At 37.4% G+C, this 17,974-nt stretch overlaps 1 protein-coding gene across 7 annotated transcripts in view; it reads right to left on the bottom strand.

The window, feature by feature from the left end:
* The window catches only part of DOCK5 (dedicator of cytokinesis 5), a 234,684-nt gene that overhangs the window by 39,527 nt on the left and 177,183 nt on the right, over positions 1 to 17,974 (bottom strand). For 4 of the 7 annotated variants that reach the window (XM_037813182.1, XM_037813181.1, XM_037813184.1 and 1 more), the window contains 10 exons: positions 16,585 to 16,663; positions 15,162 to 15,262; positions 14,079 to 14,137; positions 13,574 to 13,728; positions 12,464 to 12,549; positions 10,116 to 10,272; positions 9,275 to 9,315; positions 8,016 to 8,106; positions 5,720 to 5,839; positions 2,568 to 2,657 (listed from right to left, as the gene is read on the bottom strand). In XM_037813182.1, the coding sequence (XP_037669110.1) occupies positions 2,568 to 2,657; positions 5,720 to 5,839; positions 8,016 to 8,106; positions 9,275 to 9,315; positions 10,116 to 10,272; positions 12,464 to 12,549; positions 13,574 to 13,728; positions 14,079 to 14,137; positions 15,162 to 15,262; positions 16,585 to 16,663 (979 nt within the window). Of the gene's footprint in view, positions 1 to 2,567; positions 2,658 to 5,719; positions 5,840 to 8,015; positions 8,107 to 9,274; positions 9,316 to 10,115; positions 10,273 to 12,463; positions 12,550 to 13,573; positions 13,729 to 14,078; positions 14,138 to 15,161; positions 15,263 to 16,584; positions 16,664 to 17,974 lie in introns of those variants that run through there. The other 3 variants (XM_037813183.1, XR_005213362.1, XR_005213363.1) reach the window with 3 other exon arrangements.

The following is a 17,974-nucleotide window of genomic DNA, read 5'->3' as shown; positions in this document are numbered from 1 at the left end:
GAAGATTCTAAAGTATTTCTGAGATTCATGGAAGGTGGATGCACTTAAAAGAAGACACATGGGGAAAAAAAACATAAAGAATTTTCCAATTCATACTGTGGCTTGGATTAAGGTCCTTGGTTCAGCTGTAAGTGCCCAGAAGGTGGTGGTGATGTTCTGTTTTCCAATATATAGGCTCAGCCAATCTTCAATTCATCACAAAGGGAGTGGTTTCCCTGCTAGGGCTCATAGTTAGAGCCTGCCTTGAAATCAAAATAGGTAGCCATACTTGGGGGGCTTTGAGAGATGCACTAAACTGTCCTCCCACAATGGTTAACATGCCTATCCTACTAATCTATCTGGATGAAGGTCTCTGTCAGAATACATGTGTTTTTAGAAGGGGAGAATTTTACACAACATCTCAGCTTGGTTTAGTTTATGAAATTAGTAAGTGAACTTTTTTGTGTGATGGCAGGAGTGGGTACAGTGAATTGGTAAAATTTTTGCAAAGTGATCTTAGCATAAATAGCTCCTTAAATAAATTATTACATGACAGTGGGTGACCTGACCATTCATGACAACTATACTAAAAATTATTAACACTATCAAACGTAAATGTCATGTGTGCTACCCATGGGCTATCTTTGTTTTGTATTATTGAAATAATTGATCTGTACCTGCAACTATGTGTAATGCACAGGGCAGGGAATTGTAAAAGCAGAACATGCAATGACGTGAGAAAAGGAGGAAGGCAAAAGGCAATAAGATCTGGCAGAAGTTATAAAGAACGAACAAAAACTGGCAGAACCATCTTTCTCAGAGCTCTGGAAAATAGTTAAAGGATTGTAGCAAGTGGAAAATCCAGTTAAAATGATAGGAAAGCCTTGGGGTGCCTTTGCTCGACCTTCACCCCATCCCCCCACCCCCCTAGTTCAATGCAGAGAGAGCCAGTGCTCCCAGTGTGGGTCCCAGGCCCTGGTTCTGGGGGGAGCAGAGTAACCCCTATGCACATATCAGAGTGCATATGTGTCTATGCCGGTCTATCTGGTGACAACCTGAAGACTGAACCAGGACACCCATCACTGGCTCACCATCCTAGAACTTGCTCTGCACATAGAAGTGGCTCACAGGGCAGCTAAAATGCTGTTAGGGGACAATCAAATCACAGCTGCCTGGGGCACGGGACTACCAGATTTATGACATACAATATAACACCCAGTATATGGGGAAAGACTATTTCCTAGGGGAAAAGGGATATTTGGATCCATGTAAATGGGAATTACTAAGGCTATGTACATGTGCATGACCAGGAAAAGACACATACTCAGAAAAGACCAGAGAGGAGCCTACACTTTCACCTCAGTCCATTCTTTAGTATCATTTTGAAGTTGGCTAACCCCTGAAGGAGAGTACTCACACAGGCCAAGCAAAGTCTGGGAAAGGTGTGCTCTCCCTCTCTCTCTATCTCTCTCTCTCTATTTATCTATCTCCCTCCCTTTTTCTTTTTCTTTTTCTTTTTTAGCTCCTAGTACTTAAGGAAATCTGTCATAACACTAGCTGGAAAGAAGCTAAAGGAACAGACATCTCAGTGACTAAATTTCAGAGAAACATTAAAATATTAAAATGTCCAGTGCGCAGCAAAAGGTTATAAGGCATAAAAATAAACAGGAAATGATGGCCCATGCAAACGAGCAAAATAAAGGATTAGAAATCAGTTAGGAAGCCCAGACTTTAGACACAGCAGACAAAGGCTTAAAAATTTGCCTTAAAAATGCTCAAAGACCTAAAGGAAATCAGGAAAATGATAGATGAACAAAAAGAGACTCTCAACAAAAAGATACAAATCATAAAAAGAAACCAAACAGAAATACCAATGCTGAAGACCACAATAACTGAAATAAAATATTCCTTATAGAGGTTCAATAGCAGATTGGAAATGGCAGAAGAAAGAATCAATAAACTTGAAGATATGATAATTGAAATTATTCAGTCTGATGAGCAGAAAGAAAGAATGAAGATGTACACATTGAGACTCTTAAACAAACCAAACAAAACAAGACCCAAAGTTTAGCAGCTGAATCACTTATCAGGGCCCAAAGGACCATAGAACAAGTAATTTTCGATGAACAGAAGATGTAAGAAATACGGACTGTGTTAATGGAAGGCAGAGCAAGTGAGAGGTCAAATAGGAGATAGGCCAGGAATACAGAGGGGCTGTCAAGAAAAATGAGGCACAGAAAAGGAAGAGAGGGCTGCAGAAAGGGCCACCAAGGTATGCTGCAGAGAGCTTCACCCAAGTCACCATTAGTTTAAGGCTCAATATTCTACCACCCCTTTGTGGCAAACCTATTGCACAGTCCTTAGCCCTCTAACAAGGGTAATCTGGAGAAATAATAATATGAATAGCTTTGGAGTCACCTCTTTTTTCATTTTTATTTCAAACAATGTTTACTTTTCCACTGTAAAGCACAGTTTGCACTGAGTTTGTTAAACTTATAAAAACATTTTCATGAACATTAATTTTAGCAACCCTGCTGGAAGCCGAACACTCCACCCTCTAACCCCCACTTATTCTGATCCAGACTCACCAAGAGATTGCCAAGGCCCTCGTAGTCAAATACTTTGCTCTCATAATTCTCAGCCAATTCTTTGCTCAGTTTGATTGCCTTCTCCCACATCTTCAGAAAAAGAAAAGCAGAATTAAACAAAGCAGTCATTGGTCCAGCTGCAAAAGCCATTTGAGAGAGTCACTTGGAAGGAGTAAGTAGTCAGGAGAGTTGAGTTTCTGCGGATATTCCTGATTTGCTTCATCCCTTGGATCAACTAAACCTTTTTTCTGACATCATAAAGTTACTGTATCTTGGCTGCTTTGCCAGAGGTATTTTCCTCTACATGGGGCACATTCCTTCAGGAATGTAATTCTGTCCACAAAAACATGAAGAACATCATGTGCCCCAGAACAAAGCAATACTGAGTTTGAAGGGCACAGCACTACAGACAACTGAAAGTAGAGAGGAACCAGTTCCAAAGCCTAGGTCCTGAGAGAGTAAAAATTTTGTTGGGAGGGAAAGGAAATTGGCATAGGATTCTGGTTCTGGTGTGTACGTATGCATGTGTGCATTGAGAGTGGGTTGTGTGGAGGGAGGTGGTGGGAGAAAGGCACTGCACTGCTGTGAAGACTGAGAAACTGTTTTTCCACTTAGGGCACTGATTTCCTAGGTCTACCTAAGTTATCTACTTGTGAAAGAAAATTTTAAGAAATGCCTTATAGCATTTACAACGGTATAAGTTATAGCCTAAAGCACATTTTTGTTGTTTGAGCCTAGCATGGAATGGGATGTGATCCAAAAACCAGAGTGAGCCCTCCATTCATTGTGCATTTCATAAAATGTCTCCTAGGTGGATATTACTAAAAATGTAGCATCTGGTAATTTCCTACTTCATTCTTGTTTACAAGGTGCTATGTTGCTTCAATTCTGGCTGCTGAAGGAATGTACATGCAAGCAACGTGCAACCGTAAGACATTTTTGAATTGACAATCTTTTAAAAATCATTCTTTGACAATTTTGCCCCCTTTGAAATTTCAGGGCTGAGATTGTTACACTCTAATAAAGGCTCTGAGTCTCATATGGAACCCAGTCCAGATTAGCTGGGCATGGTATAGAAGCCATTCAACAGAATCCCTGGAGTGGAGTGAAGTAGCTCTACCAAGCTCCCTCTTCTCCTCACCAAATGCTAAGTTATATAAGAGAACAGGGAGTTAATTCAGCCCAGTGGTTCTCAGAGTGTGGCCTGGACCCTGAGAAGTTCCCAGGACTTATTCAGGGTCCACAAGGTCAAAACTTTATTCACTAATATTATTTGTGTTTTTCACTTCATTCTTTCATGAGTATACAGTGCAGTTTTTCAGAGGATACTTGATGAATGATATCTCTAAAGACTGAATGCAAAGACAGATATGCAAATCCCATTGCCAGACAAATTAAAAAGATTTGCAAAAATGTAAAATAATGCCACTTATACTATTTATTAGGAAAATAGGGTAATTTTTCACAAAGGTACGTGATTTAGTTAACAGGTAGTGGGTCTATTAGTGTTTAAAGAAGAAATAAACAAATGTTTTTAAACATTCTGTTTTAATTTCTAACACAGTAAAAATCAATAGATATAACCCATATGAAAAAAAAGCTCTTTGAGGTCCTAAATAATATTTAAGAATATTAAAGGGTTGTTTTACACTCTGGATGATTGTATGGTATGTGCATTATGTTTCAGTTAAAAAAAAGTAAAGAGTGGGGAGGTGGGCAACAGGATCTTTGTTGTCTTTTTCTTTTGTTTTTATTCTGATTTTCATTTTTACTTTTTATTTTTTTGAGTGATGAAAATGTTCAAAAATTGATTGTGGTGTTGAATACACAATTTTATGATGAAACTGTGAAAAATTGTTTTATGCTTTTCATGATTTTAAGGTACATGAATATATTGCAATAAAATTACATTAAAAAACAAAACAAAACAAAAATAAAACAAAAAACAAACAAAAAAGAATATTAAAGGGTACTGAGGCCAACAAGTTTGCACAAACCTATTGCCCTTTGAGCCGCAAGCTTTTCACCTACAGAATAGGGACAATAATCTATCTAACAGAGTTACAGGGAGAATTAAATAAGAAAAAAAATCTTTGAAAGTCATTTGAAACAGAGACTAGCACAAAATAGATGATACCTACTTTATCATGATTATTTGATTTGTTTGTTTATTTTTTATTTAACCAGCAGTTTCCACTGATAAAACTAGTATGGTGGCTGGAAGTGGCAGTCCATAGAACTACCCAGGAATCGGAAACTGATTGAATTTGGGATCTCTTTTGTTTGGATAAAAGAATGAGTTTTTCTTTCTTTCTACCTCCCTCCTTCACCTTTCTAAATTTAAAAGCCTTTAAGCTGGACAAGTTTTTTTTCCAGTGGACCACACACTCCACTTTCTTCTTCCTTCCATCCTTCTTTTACTGGCAGGCCTCTGTAGGCCTGTGGGATCAGTCAGGCTGGGACTTAGGTATGGAGAGTGCATCAGACACATGAATGCAAAAATATCCAGCCAAAATGAAAAATAGGGTGGGATGGGGGATGATTTGGGTGTTATTTTGTTCTTTTTCTTTTTATTCTTATTCATTCTGGTGTAAGAAAAATGTTCAAAAATAGATTGGGGTGATGAATGCACAACTATATGATGGTACTGTGAACAGCTGATTATACACCATGGATGACTGTATGGTATTTGGATATAGCTCAGTAAAACTGAGTTAATATATATATAAATAAACATTCAGCCAAAAAGAAATCAGGGAAATATTTCGATATATCTTTGACTCATCCATATTTTATTTTATTTATTAAGGACAAAATTTACATACATTTACACAGACATACAGAGGTATGAGCCAACCATCTCTTGAGGATGCTAGAAGATGATGGCATCTGCTTCTGGCCCCTGGCAATATTTAAAAGTTAAAAATATGGTCATGGATAGTGGGGCTCTGAGCTGCTGACTCTATTTTCCATTGGGCTAAGTGTCCTTAAGGTAATAGATTTTTATTGATGTTCATTCATGCCTTGATTGGTGTATTCATTTTCTCTCTCCTCAAAAATATCAGAATTCAAAGACACAAAGGAACAATAAAGAGAAAATCATGTCTTTTTCCTCTTTCCCCCAGTTCAAAAAGAAACAACCCAATGCTTACTTTGCCTTTGTCGAAATATGATATGATTTCTTGATACAGCTTCTCCTTAAGCTCTTGCTGGGTATAAACATAGTAACTATCCCTCTGCAGCAAATGGGGTACACAGGGCTTGTCAGACCACTAAAAAAAACAAAGAAAAAATAGCAAAAGAGATACATGAATGCAGTAAATATTTAGCCAAGAAAAAATCAGGGGAATGTTTATATATCTTTCACTTACCCATACTTCACATTTTATTTACTAAACACAAATATTACACACACACACACACACACACACACACACACACACACACGATGCCAGCTCTAAAACAAGTGTCATACCTAGGGGAAAACAACAGAGGCATTCCCACTAAAGTCAGGAATAAAACAAGGTTGCCAACCAATGCAACTACAATGGTATTGATGCTGCCATTAACACAATGAGAAAAAAGAAATTAGAAGTATAAAAAATAGAAAGCAGGAGGTAAAACTATCACTATACACAAAAAATATGCTTGGATTCCTCACAATTCAAGGAAATCAGCTGAAAAACCACCATAAACATTAAGAGAATTAAGTAATGGGATTAAAAAGGTGATATATTTAGAATTAAATAACTTTCATATATAGAGATAACTATATGGAATATAATAAAAGAAAAGATCCCAACAAAAATAAATCCAAAAAGAGATTTACAAGTCAACATAACAAGGAATATATAAGACATATACAGTTAACTTTAAAACACCACTGAAGGGTAGAAAAACTGACTTGAACAAATGAAGTCATAGCATGTTTCTGGATAAAACTAAATTTCATAAACATGTAAATTCTCACCAAATTAAATTTAAAATTTCATTATTCCAAAGTTCTTATGGAAAAATAATAACAAAAATAATAGGTAGGGCACTGAAAAAAGAGTAATGAGGAGTAACAACCAAATAATAAAAGCATAGTATAAAGCATTAATGATTAAAACAATTTGGTACTGCAATAGTATACAAAATCTAGAAATACAACTCCCCTCCACCCACATATAGGAATTTAGCACATGATGAAGATGGAATCTCATACTGATGGGGAAAATATGGATTATATTTAATAAATGATATATACTGAGTAGCTGCCTAGGGTAAAACAGGTAGATCCACATCTCATACTTTACCCCAGGATAGGAGAATTTAATTCTCTGAGCACCCGAGTGAAAAGACCTACAGTTGCTGACACTGGGTTCTCTTTCTGATTATCCTCTGGTAAATAAATCTACAGAACACAAGCCCTACCCTTCTTCCAACCCCCCTCACCATATACAACAAGCTTTTTAACACTCCAATCTTGAAAAAGAATTTTGAGTGTTGCCTTTGGGAAGTGGTGAGGCAAAGGACTCTCAGTTTCAATTACAAACCTTAGAAAGAGCTACATGTATTACTTTATTATGAAATAAAAATTAAATTATAAAACACAGTTAATTGCCAGGGACCAGAATGAACTTAGGAGGTCTAAAAGAGACTTCTGTAGTCGTCAAGGCAAGAGATAATGGTCGCTTGAACCACAGGGCAGCAAGGTGATTTAGATAAGTAGACAGATTAAGGGCAGGTTGTGCAGAAGGTTCACAATTCTTGTTTGTGGAGAACTGAATGAAAGATAAAAAATAAAAGAGTGGGGTCAAGGATGACTCCAAGGTATTTGCCTAAGCACTTGGGTAGAAGGTAGTGCCATTCAGAGAGATGGGAGGAAAGAGGAGATAGGAAGGGGTTGGGGAGGGGGAAACAAGTGGGAAATAAAGGTTTCTGTTATTGACATGCTAAGCTTGAGTTGTCTATTAAGATATTTATGGACTGATGTCAGAAGAATAGTTCATACATGAATCTAAAGTGCTAAGAGATAAAAATAATTATTTGGGGTTCATGGTGTATAGACATAGTTACACCCATGGGACAAGATAATTTTACGTTGGGAGAGATTATAAATAGGAAAGTACTTCTTCAGTACTAACTTCATTAACAACTTATTTCTCTGCAGTTTTACCTATTTTATTACATATATTAATATGTGTTTTATTTCTTCAGTTGGTCTGTAAATTACCAGAGGCCTGAAACTTATGCTGTGTTTCCTAAGGATTATTAAATACATGATAACCGACATTTTCCAAGCCTTGATCTTTGCTTTTCTACAAGGTATAAAAATATTCTTAGGTAAAAATATCTCTCTTGAATAAGGATCTGTCCTGTCAAAATTATGAAGTATATAGGATTTAGTCCCAAGGGGTTGAACAGTTGTCACCCTGTTGAAACAAACCCTCTTGATCCACTTACTTGCAGCAGCTCAGCATGTAAGAGAAGTGTGTAAGCAGCTTCTGTGTAGTTCTCACAGTCTCGATGCAAATCCCGAAGCTTGTACAAATATCTGGTAGGAAGGAGAGAAAGGAGGCATTTTGCCCTTGGGAGTTTGATCTAGCATTCAGCTCATTCCACAACTAGGCCCCAGCCTGCACCCCAGCCTGCTTTTCCTTTCCTCCTTTTATTCCTATACATGAACACTTCCTTTCTCTTAGGCAAAGGAATAGGTCACTTCTGATTTCTTACACACGTTGTACTGCTTCCTGCCTCTGCATTTCCTACTGTATCTGTTTCTACTTTTACTCTTCCTTTGAGGCAGTGATATTTGATTTATTTTAGGTCATGAACCCCTTTGGAAAACTAATGAAAGCTACAGAATCTCTCCCCAGGAAAAAATATATATATATCTTATGTACAAGTTTCCTTCATGTTCAGGATTCATGGAACCCAGGCTAAGACTACTGATACAAGGCTAATTTTCACACATGTCTTCTGGGAAACTTTTCCTGATTATCCTAGTGTTAGAGATTGAATCATGTATCCCACAAAAAACATGTTCCAGTCTTAATCCATGTTCCTGTGGGTGTGAACTCATTTGTAAAAAGTATCTGAATAATTTAAGGTAAATCAGGTTGTGGACTCATTTGTGAATAAGATCTTCAAAGATCCTACTTAGGTACGGCCAAATTGAATCAGGGGAGGCTTTAATCCTACTGCTGGAGGCCCTGTAAACAGAGTTAATTCACAGGCAATTGGAGAAACCAGAAGTCGAAGAAAGCCACAGGAGGAGACCAAGTTCACCATCATGTGGAAACATGATGAGGACCACCATTACCAGAATGTTAACAACTCCAGAAGACAGCATGGCCTTGACAACTTCTTGATTTTGGGACTTCTAGCCTCCAAACTGTGAACCAAAAAATTCTTGTTGTATAAGCCAACCCATTGTGTGCTATCTGTCATAGCAGCTCTGGTAAACTAAGATACCTGGCCATAAATCTTCTTTCTCTCCCTTGAACCCAGACATGACCCTACTTATGTGCTTCCTCTTATCCTAGTTATTTGCATATCTTTCTAAAGAGTTTACCCTTTTTGGGGGGAAAGGAGCATATCACATACTTTCTGCTATCTCTCAAAGCAGAAGCATGGCGTTGGGGCTTAGTATTTGTTTACTGAAGGAATAAATAATAAAGTGATTATATAAATGGAAAAAAGAAGAAATTAGTTCATCTCACCTTATGTATATGTCCTCTCTCTTCTTTTCTTTATAAAAATTCTATAAAAATAAAGGTCACAAAATACCAATGTAAATCAAGGGAAATTGATGTGCTTGCCATAAAAATGACCAAACTATTACTTTTGCTTGTCAACAGGATCAGTTTTCCAAGGAATTTATTATTCCCCTTTAATAAATATCCCCTCAAGAAAGGAAAGAGACAGATAATAAAGAAGATAAATTGAAGAATTTTTCTAGGATCATGCTTTTGAGAGATGTGAAGGAAAACTTCTAAGGGAATAGAGACCCATCTCATGATTAAGTCACCAAATACCCCATTTTCTGACCATGGAATGTATAACTTCTTCATTTATATTAAGTGGAGGAATGCATGGCAACCTACACCTCTGAGGTCTGTGGTCCCAGTTAACTTATGTCCAGGGAATGGCAAGACCAAAGAGTTCTACTGTAGTGAATATTTTACCCATGAGCCTTCTACTCATGGTATAGTATTTCTGACCCAGATTGGTTTGTGGCCAATAATTTAAATAATAAAATAAACACTATTCAAATAAGACAGAGAAACAAGGTTAAGGATGGCCCTCGGAAAGAGAGTTGAGTCAACAAGAGCTTATGTTGCATTTTCCGTCCCTGTTTCCTAATTTACTCTCAAAGTCTGTGTCTTCTGGTATCTGTTGGGTCCACAGCAGAGTCAGCTGTTCCAATGAGACTCCTCAGGGCACAGAATCCATAAAGGTGACTCAGGGTACCTTCGTGTTTGTATGATCTACCTACAGCTAAGTGTGGGGCTCACGGGTGGCCAGGTAGTGTCCTGCCATCCTGGAGGACCTGACACGTACCAGCACATTAACAGTACAGCTCATGCGGTTTTCTTTGCTCTCATCATGCATGATGGTTCTGTAGTCCAAAAGGTTCTCTAAGAGGCTGCTGACCAGGAAGGCAAATACTTCCCCGGAGCTGGAGAGGTATTTATGTTTCCGGCAGTGATCTAGGAGTCTGGGGGGTGAAGAGGGGTGAGGGAGGTAGAGACAAATTCTCATGTTCCATGCTGTCATTCTGGCACCATTTATGAGCACTAAGGTCCTAGCAGCAGGTGGCACCAAACTAGATGCCACAGGATGCAGTTAAGCTGACAGACCCTTCATGTGACATAGTCCTATCCTGGTGTCACCTCTGCTATACCTCTACTGACTCACATTCTACATTTTCTTTAAGGCTTAGCTCAAGACTTACCATCACCTATAATCCCAGTCCTCTATGCCCTTCTTTGAATTTCTGTTTGTATTCTGTCTTTTTCAATACCACACAAATGAGAACCTTTGCCCAAAAAGTTTGTATACGCTATCTGATCATTTTATCTAGCCAAGTTGAAGGAATCTTATTTTTCATGTCTTTATTCTTCCTAAGGCCCGGAACATATTAGGTTTGGGCATATGGTGGGCATTCTAGAAAGCTTTGGATTGATACTCAGGCTAGAAAATCCACCATATACATACATAGATATGGCTCTGTATTTCAGATAAAAGTGTTATTTTAAGACACAAATGCAGAGTTTTAAAAAGTGGAATGTGATTAAATCTTTGGTCTAAATTCTCCCTTTGGACCCATACAGAGCAAAACTCTAAATCTTCTTAGATTAATATGATTAGAAGAAAACTTCGGTAAAAGTGGGGGAGAAGGGGGAGAAAAAGAAATAACTGGGTCCAAAGAATTAGTTCAGACTCTAAGAATATTCTTGAGCACTGGATTATTTGTGTGTTCATATTTTTCTGGAGTTTGTGATCCAGGAAGAACAAAGAAAACAAAACAGAAGCTTCAAGCAACAAACCAGCTGTAGAATTAAAAAAAAAAAAAAACACCAACAACAAAAAAAACCAACCCTAGAGGATTTTCATTTTTTTAAACTGTGCTTATGTATTTACAAGCTTGTATAACTTGTCCATGCAATTGCTATATGAGATCATAATTGTGAAAATATTAAATTAGGAGTTGTGAAGCTCAAACAGACAAAAAGGAAACAGGATAAAAAGATCAACAAAAGGTCTTGTCATCATTAAAAACAAAATAAAAAACACTTCTGGTTCTTTAAAATACAGACTTCATCAATTCCACTCATCCAATTCCACTCCTTGAGTCTTTCACTGTGTTGGTTCCTTAGGGAATCTTAAAAAATGAGACAAAGGTTGAGGATGTCTGTCTGTCTGTCAGCACAGTCTAGAGCACAACATTTACATGACAGAATAACAAAATGCGTCCAGGCAGGCAACCTCAGGTGACATGGCTGGTTGGTCCTCCCAAAGATCAGAAGACATGAGAACCAAGGGACTAGGGCAGTCACACCCAGAGTAATGGGGGGATCTTTAAACAATAGCTAGAGAAGCCAACATTTATTAACATGAACTCTGTAACAGTCACTATGTTAATGCATCCTCTTCTTTAATCCTCACAATAATACCAAATATAGCTACTATTGTTGTGATAGATGAAAAAATGAGGTGTTAGAGAGGTTTAATCACTTGCCCCAAGTTAAAAAAAAAAAAAAAAAAGAAAGAAAAGGAGCGAGATTTGAGTCTCAGTCTCTAACTCCAACATACAAGTGTTTCTAGCCACTCTGTACTGTTATTCCACACGTGCAAAGAGAAATTAAGAAGGCAAGAGGGTGATCAGTGAGTGTCGGTGAGGTTGGGGGGGGAGGCGAGTACTGGTGGGAATGTGAACAGAGATGAGGGGACAAATATGTAGAATCTGGAAGCTGGGAATGGTTGGTTGTTAAGAGGTCCTTTACAGGGCAGTAAGGTTGTTTTGAATGTAAAGGGGACCTTGAAATGTTTTTTCCTTCTCCTTTAAAGTGTTACTTCAAAGCCATAATTAGAGGTGTTAACACTTTGGTTGAAGTTAGGAAATTGAAACACTGGGCACAAGGCCACAGGTCTGTGCATCTCCTAGCTCCATCTGCTCTGTTCTCAAGGGCTGGGCTGCTAGGAAACCGCGGACATTTGACTCAGGTCAGATAAACAAATGTCAACAGTGCATGGTGTAACTCCAATAACCCTGTCAAGCACCATTTGTGGTAAGGACCCCAGTGATTCTGAGACCTCGAGATTTCTCTGTAAATACAGCAGAGGCCCCAACTTCTCCATCACTAGATGATGCCATCAACTTGCGGTTTTGTTTCTGAAATACTCACAGTTTTTCCAGAAGAACTTTGTATTGTTCATCTCCTCTGCCCCCTTCTACCTCTTGGTCCAGCTTTGTGATCAGTTCATTCTCAAACTGAAAGCAGAATACGAATTTCATAGGAGAATGCTATTGTACTTAGAAGAGGACATGACAGACACCTGTCTAATATTTCTAGGTTTGACCCAAACCCCTCTATTAAATTGTGAAACTGTTTCCAACAAATATAGAGGAAGATCATCATTATTTTTAACAGCGCTCCAAGGAGCTGGAACACAACCCAGGATCAGCAGATGCCAGCAATGCGCCTTCCCAGCTAACAGAGGTTTTCCGGACACCACTGGCCATCCTTCGGTGAAGGTATACTCATGTTGCTGTCTCAATTTGGACATTTTCAAGGGCTTCAGACTAACTTTGTAACCAAATAAACCCCAATTATAAAAGCAAAAAAAAAAAAAAAAGAAAAAAAGAAAAAAATTGTGCTCCAAGGCTATCAAACTTTCTAAAGCTATCTTTTGCAGATCAAAAGTAAATTATCCAAAATACTATTTCTATTTTGTTTCTCATACAACTATGCATATAAAAATAACTTAATGATTCTAATTTTCCATTTTATTTTAGTTTCTTGTCTAAGTCCTGGCAATGAGATTGCATTTGCAGAGCTTCATATCTGCAAAATTTGCTTTTCAATAGTAATGTACTCTACAGATGAGGCAACTGTGGCATGGAGAAGACATATTAGGCAAACAGAGCTCTCAAAACTAGAGAGTAATGGATAAGGCCACAATCCATTTGCATCATTCTGTCAGTTGTACTAAAACATAGGATTTTTCCTCAGTCCACTGCATTACTGTCAGCTATACTGCAACAGATGGGATTAAAATGCACGAAGTCAGCTCTCAATTATCCAGAGACAGAGTGTTGCTTTAGGAAAGACAGCCCCTGGGCTGGAATATCTGATTATATCCTTAATTGCTTTACAAAATGAAATGCAAAATGAGTATTGGGGTCACCTTTTGATTTGTATTATTCAAGCTACTGCTTTTTTGACATAAAATTTTTTTTTAATAAGAATTCACCAAATCTGCTTTCATCAAATTTTAGGGTCTACCATTCTTACCATATGAAAATTGCCATTTCCACTGAAATTGAACTCACACTGCATCATATCAAAGAAAATGGGGATTGTGGCTTTCCGGAGCTCTACTTCAGGGGTCAGAGTGACCTCCAGAATAGGACCCACCATCGACGGAATGAATTTGATTTTGTGGGGACCTGAAATAAAAGTAAATGAGGATATTAAAAAATAACTTCACTGTAGGTAAAGCATTTCAATCTTCCTCCACAGGGCCCATAAGAAAAGAAAAGGTTTAAGTGTTAAATTCAGAAGTGAGTGACTAAATACTGTATTCTGATAATACATAACAAGAGACTATTCATTGCGAATTCCCAGTTGAGATGATGGTGTGAAACCCACAAATCAATTTTAGAAGTATTTATTTTCACTTCAGATATATAGGCAAATAAATACCAGAGTTATTTGAATTAAAAAAGAAAAAGAATCCTTCGTGGGATATTTACCACTTAGGAGTTGTGCTTGCGCCCATTAAAGGGTATACACTCACCCAGGTTATACCACATGTCCCGGATTCTAAAGCCGATTTCCTTTCTCATGTCCCCATATCTAGGAAGAAGATCACACACCAAGAGAAAGATATGCAGTGGAAAAGAGTACATACACTAAAATGATGAGAGGAATTAAAAAAGCCTGTGGTCCTCTAGCTCACATTTAAGGCTTATAAATGACTTCAGGTTTTGAGGCAGGGTCACTGTAAGAGATGAGGTTAAAACCTAAACAAGTACCAAATGACAACTGAGGCACACAGAGAGGGGACTTTAATAGCAAGAGGAGGACCAAAGGCAAATTTCAAAAAAGTAAGTGAGACGATGAGATTAACAATCCTATCAAAGGGAGAAGAGTGAGAAACACTTCTGATTACTGTTAAGCAAATAAATAAATAAAAAACAACAAAAACTAATGAAAGGAATGATGAATAAGATATGATTTATACAGCAATGTATTCAATTTATAACAAACATACTGACTTTATATACTTAGATTAGGGTAATACATAACCAGAGCAGTGTGTTCTTCAAAGTAGTCACTTTGGGAAGTGTATTCTCAATTGTGATATCCTCCTCAAGGGGTGAAAATTGGCCCTTGAGGATGAAAAAAGCTTACTCTTTTCGTGTAAAGCACAGACACTCACACAGTACATAAGTAGAGATGCAATGTATCTGTGGTATTAAAATTTCATGGTGGGGGGAGGAAGGTGATAAAAAAAATGTCTACAGAGTTTGCTTTGTGAAGGCAGAGAGAGAGAGAGGGTCCACTAAGCCTGCAGCTTGGACAAGCTGCCAGCAGACAGAACCATTCCTGGGGACTGGAGAGCTGGGTAGCCCAAGTGACTCTCCAGGTGTAAACTGTTTACAAAGAGTGGGGTGATTTATGGGAAATGAACGGAAGTTCGAGAAAAGAGATGTGAACCTGGGGCAACTGAAAGTCTACTAAATGATTGTTTTAAGACCTACCTCACTGAATACATGGGTAGTCACTGAACAGTAATGTCCGTGATATCAAAATGGTGCTCTGAATACAAATAAAAGAATCACATTCTCAATCTTAAACGAATTAAGAGGATACTTACTTTTTTACAATTTTGTTGCGCTTGGCTTGTGAGAAGGTTTCAAGCTGAAGGGACTCATGGGTAAGAAACGCTACTGCCAAATGGAAGTAATTGTTCCAGAGCTGCTCAAAATTAATTGTGTGGGTGAAAAGAAATGGAAAATAACATTAACAAGGGTCATAGTAAAACAGAGCTACATGGTAGAAAGTCACTAGTCAGGGATTAATGAAAAACCAAAACAAAATCCGTCAGAACTCTGTGTTTCGATTATTAAGTCCTGAAATACTACGGTTTAATAAGAGTCACATCCAAACTATTATGCTTGTCTTTACTCCTGGGATAAAGGAAAACTGCTACCAAGAGTGTACTTTGGAACAGTCTTTATAGTAGGTAGTTTGGCAATATGTATCAAGCCCCCAAATTTTGGCAAACTTTTGAACTAGTAAGTAGTTTTAGTACTTTGTCCTAACAAAATAATCATGGGTATTGGAAAATATTTTAAACAAAGAAGGTCATCATAAAGTTATGTTATTCAATGTAACAGAAAATAAAACAACCTAAAGGTTCATAGGAACAATTTGGTTAAATCATGGGCCATCCACGTAATGAACTGTAGTCAGCCATTAAAAATTCTCTGAAAATATTCAATATCATTGAAGGGATCACAGAAAAAGTAAATAATAAAGTAGATTAATAGATGATCAAATAACTGCACAGATGGATTCTATTTGGTCTCCTCTGCTTATGACTCCCCACTGTTAAAACTTCCACAGATATTTACAAAAGGCACATGACACAGCAAAAACAGATCTCCTACACAATGTACTCTGGAACGTATGCTCCACTAAGGAGGGACCCTATCTGTCTTTACCAGGGCCTATAATAGTGTCCCATGCTAATATTTGTTGAGTGAATGAAGATGGAGTCAGCGGACACATGTTTTGCTATCAGCTTGGACTTTTACACAAATATGCATATGAACTTGTTTTAGACCCTAACCCATCTGTGATAGAAGTGTCTGTTTATGCCTCTTGCAAAGTATATGAGAGTATGTGTGTATTTGTGTGTGTGTGTGTGTATATATATATATATATATATATATATATATATATATATATGAAGGAGCAATACAAAATACATATATATATGAAAGAGCAATACAAAAGAGGAGGGAAGGATTATTTGTCATTTAAATTTTCCTCTTTTCGTTTAGCTATACTTTCCATGACTATTGTGCATTATTTTATACAAAGAAAAAAAAACTATTTAATTGTGTTTGGAAGACAGAGTAACAGGAATGTGTGCTTTAGGAAATGAGAAAAAAAAATGCAAAACCTTTTTTCATTTGAAAATGAAGAAATCTAAGGAGATGCTTTCCAGATTGAAAGAGCTATCTTGCTATGGCTGAGAACTCAAGGAACTCCTAGGTGAATCACAAGCATACCTGAAGTTCAAAGCTTGCCTGATCCATGAAGAATTTTGTGAGAACTTCAGCAAACTGATTTATAGCACGGAGAAAAACCCTAGAAGAGGAAAACACCTGATAAAGAAGGCAACTTTGTGCTCTGTGAAACATTTTCCCCTCTATAATAAAAACAAAACAGAATGAAACCTGGATTGGGAAACATAAGGATATTTAGATCTGTTCAGCACCTTAGAGACCAACCCTACAGATGAGGAAACGGAAGTTCAATTTCTGGAATTGACTAGAAGAGCCCCTAAAGACTGCATTCCAATTTAGCTATGTAGGGGTAGAGCTGAGACTACAAAACCAAACCTCCTGAACCTCAGACCAGAGCTCTTTGCATTATATGATGATGTTTCTCTTTTAAAGTTTAGAGTTTCAGATGCAATATTTTTTTTAATCTGTTTATAGCTGAACAGGGTTTCTCTAACCAGGTATCAGGACCATGTAGAGTTAAAAAAAATAATTATCATAATTCTTTTTATTTAGCTCTTTGAAAAATTATAAAACTCTTTTAATATAATACGTATTCAGTTCATTTCACTTCTATTCAAAAGCATTGTTGTGGGCCAGCAACTGTAAAACATTAGCTTAGGTGCTACATTGGAAGACATGGTTCCTAATATCAGGAAGTTTACAACTTGGTAAGGGGAATTTACAACCTATAAATCTAACCATGACCCAACATAGAATATAAAGAATTCTACAAGAGGGCTTCAAAGAGCTACGACACATTTCTCCAAAGAGGAAATACAAATGGCAAAATGCACATGAAAAGATGCCCAACATCACTAGTGATTAGGGAAATGCAGATCAAAACTACAGTGAAGTATTTCACACCCACGAGAATGGCCACTACTAAAAAGAAACAGAAAACTTCCAGTGTTGGAGAAGATGTGGAGAAATAGGAACACTCATTTGTTGCTGGTGGGTTGTAATATGGTGCAGCCACTGTGGAAGATAGTTTGGCAGTTCCTCAGGAAGTTAAGCATAGAATTACCATATGACCCAGCAATCCCACTACTAGGTGTGTACCCAGAAGAATTGAAAGCAGGGACTTGAACAGATATTTGCACACTGACGTTCATAGCAGCATTATTCACAATTTCCAAAAGATGGACACAACCCAAGCTTCCATCAACTGATGAATGGATAAACAAAATGTGGTATATATATACATATATATACACAACTGAATATTATTCAGCCATAAAATGGATTGTAGTCCTGATGCATGCAACAATATGGATGAACCTTGAGGACATTATGCTGAGTGAAATAAGCCAGACATTAGAGGACAAATACTGTATGATGTCACTGTTATGAACTAATTATAATAAGCAAACTCAAAGAGTTAGATTCTAGAATA

Source organism: Choloepus didactylus, chromosome 20, assembly GCF_015220235.1.
Source record: "Choloepus didactylus isolate mChoDid1 chromosome 20, mChoDid1.pri, whole genome shotgun sequence".
In the NCBI taxonomy this organism is placed as follows: domain Eukaryota; kingdom Metazoa; phylum Chordata; class Mammalia; order Pilosa; family Megalonychidae; genus Choloepus; species Choloepus didactylus.
This window is presented reverse-complemented; position numbering and strand designations above follow the sequence as displayed.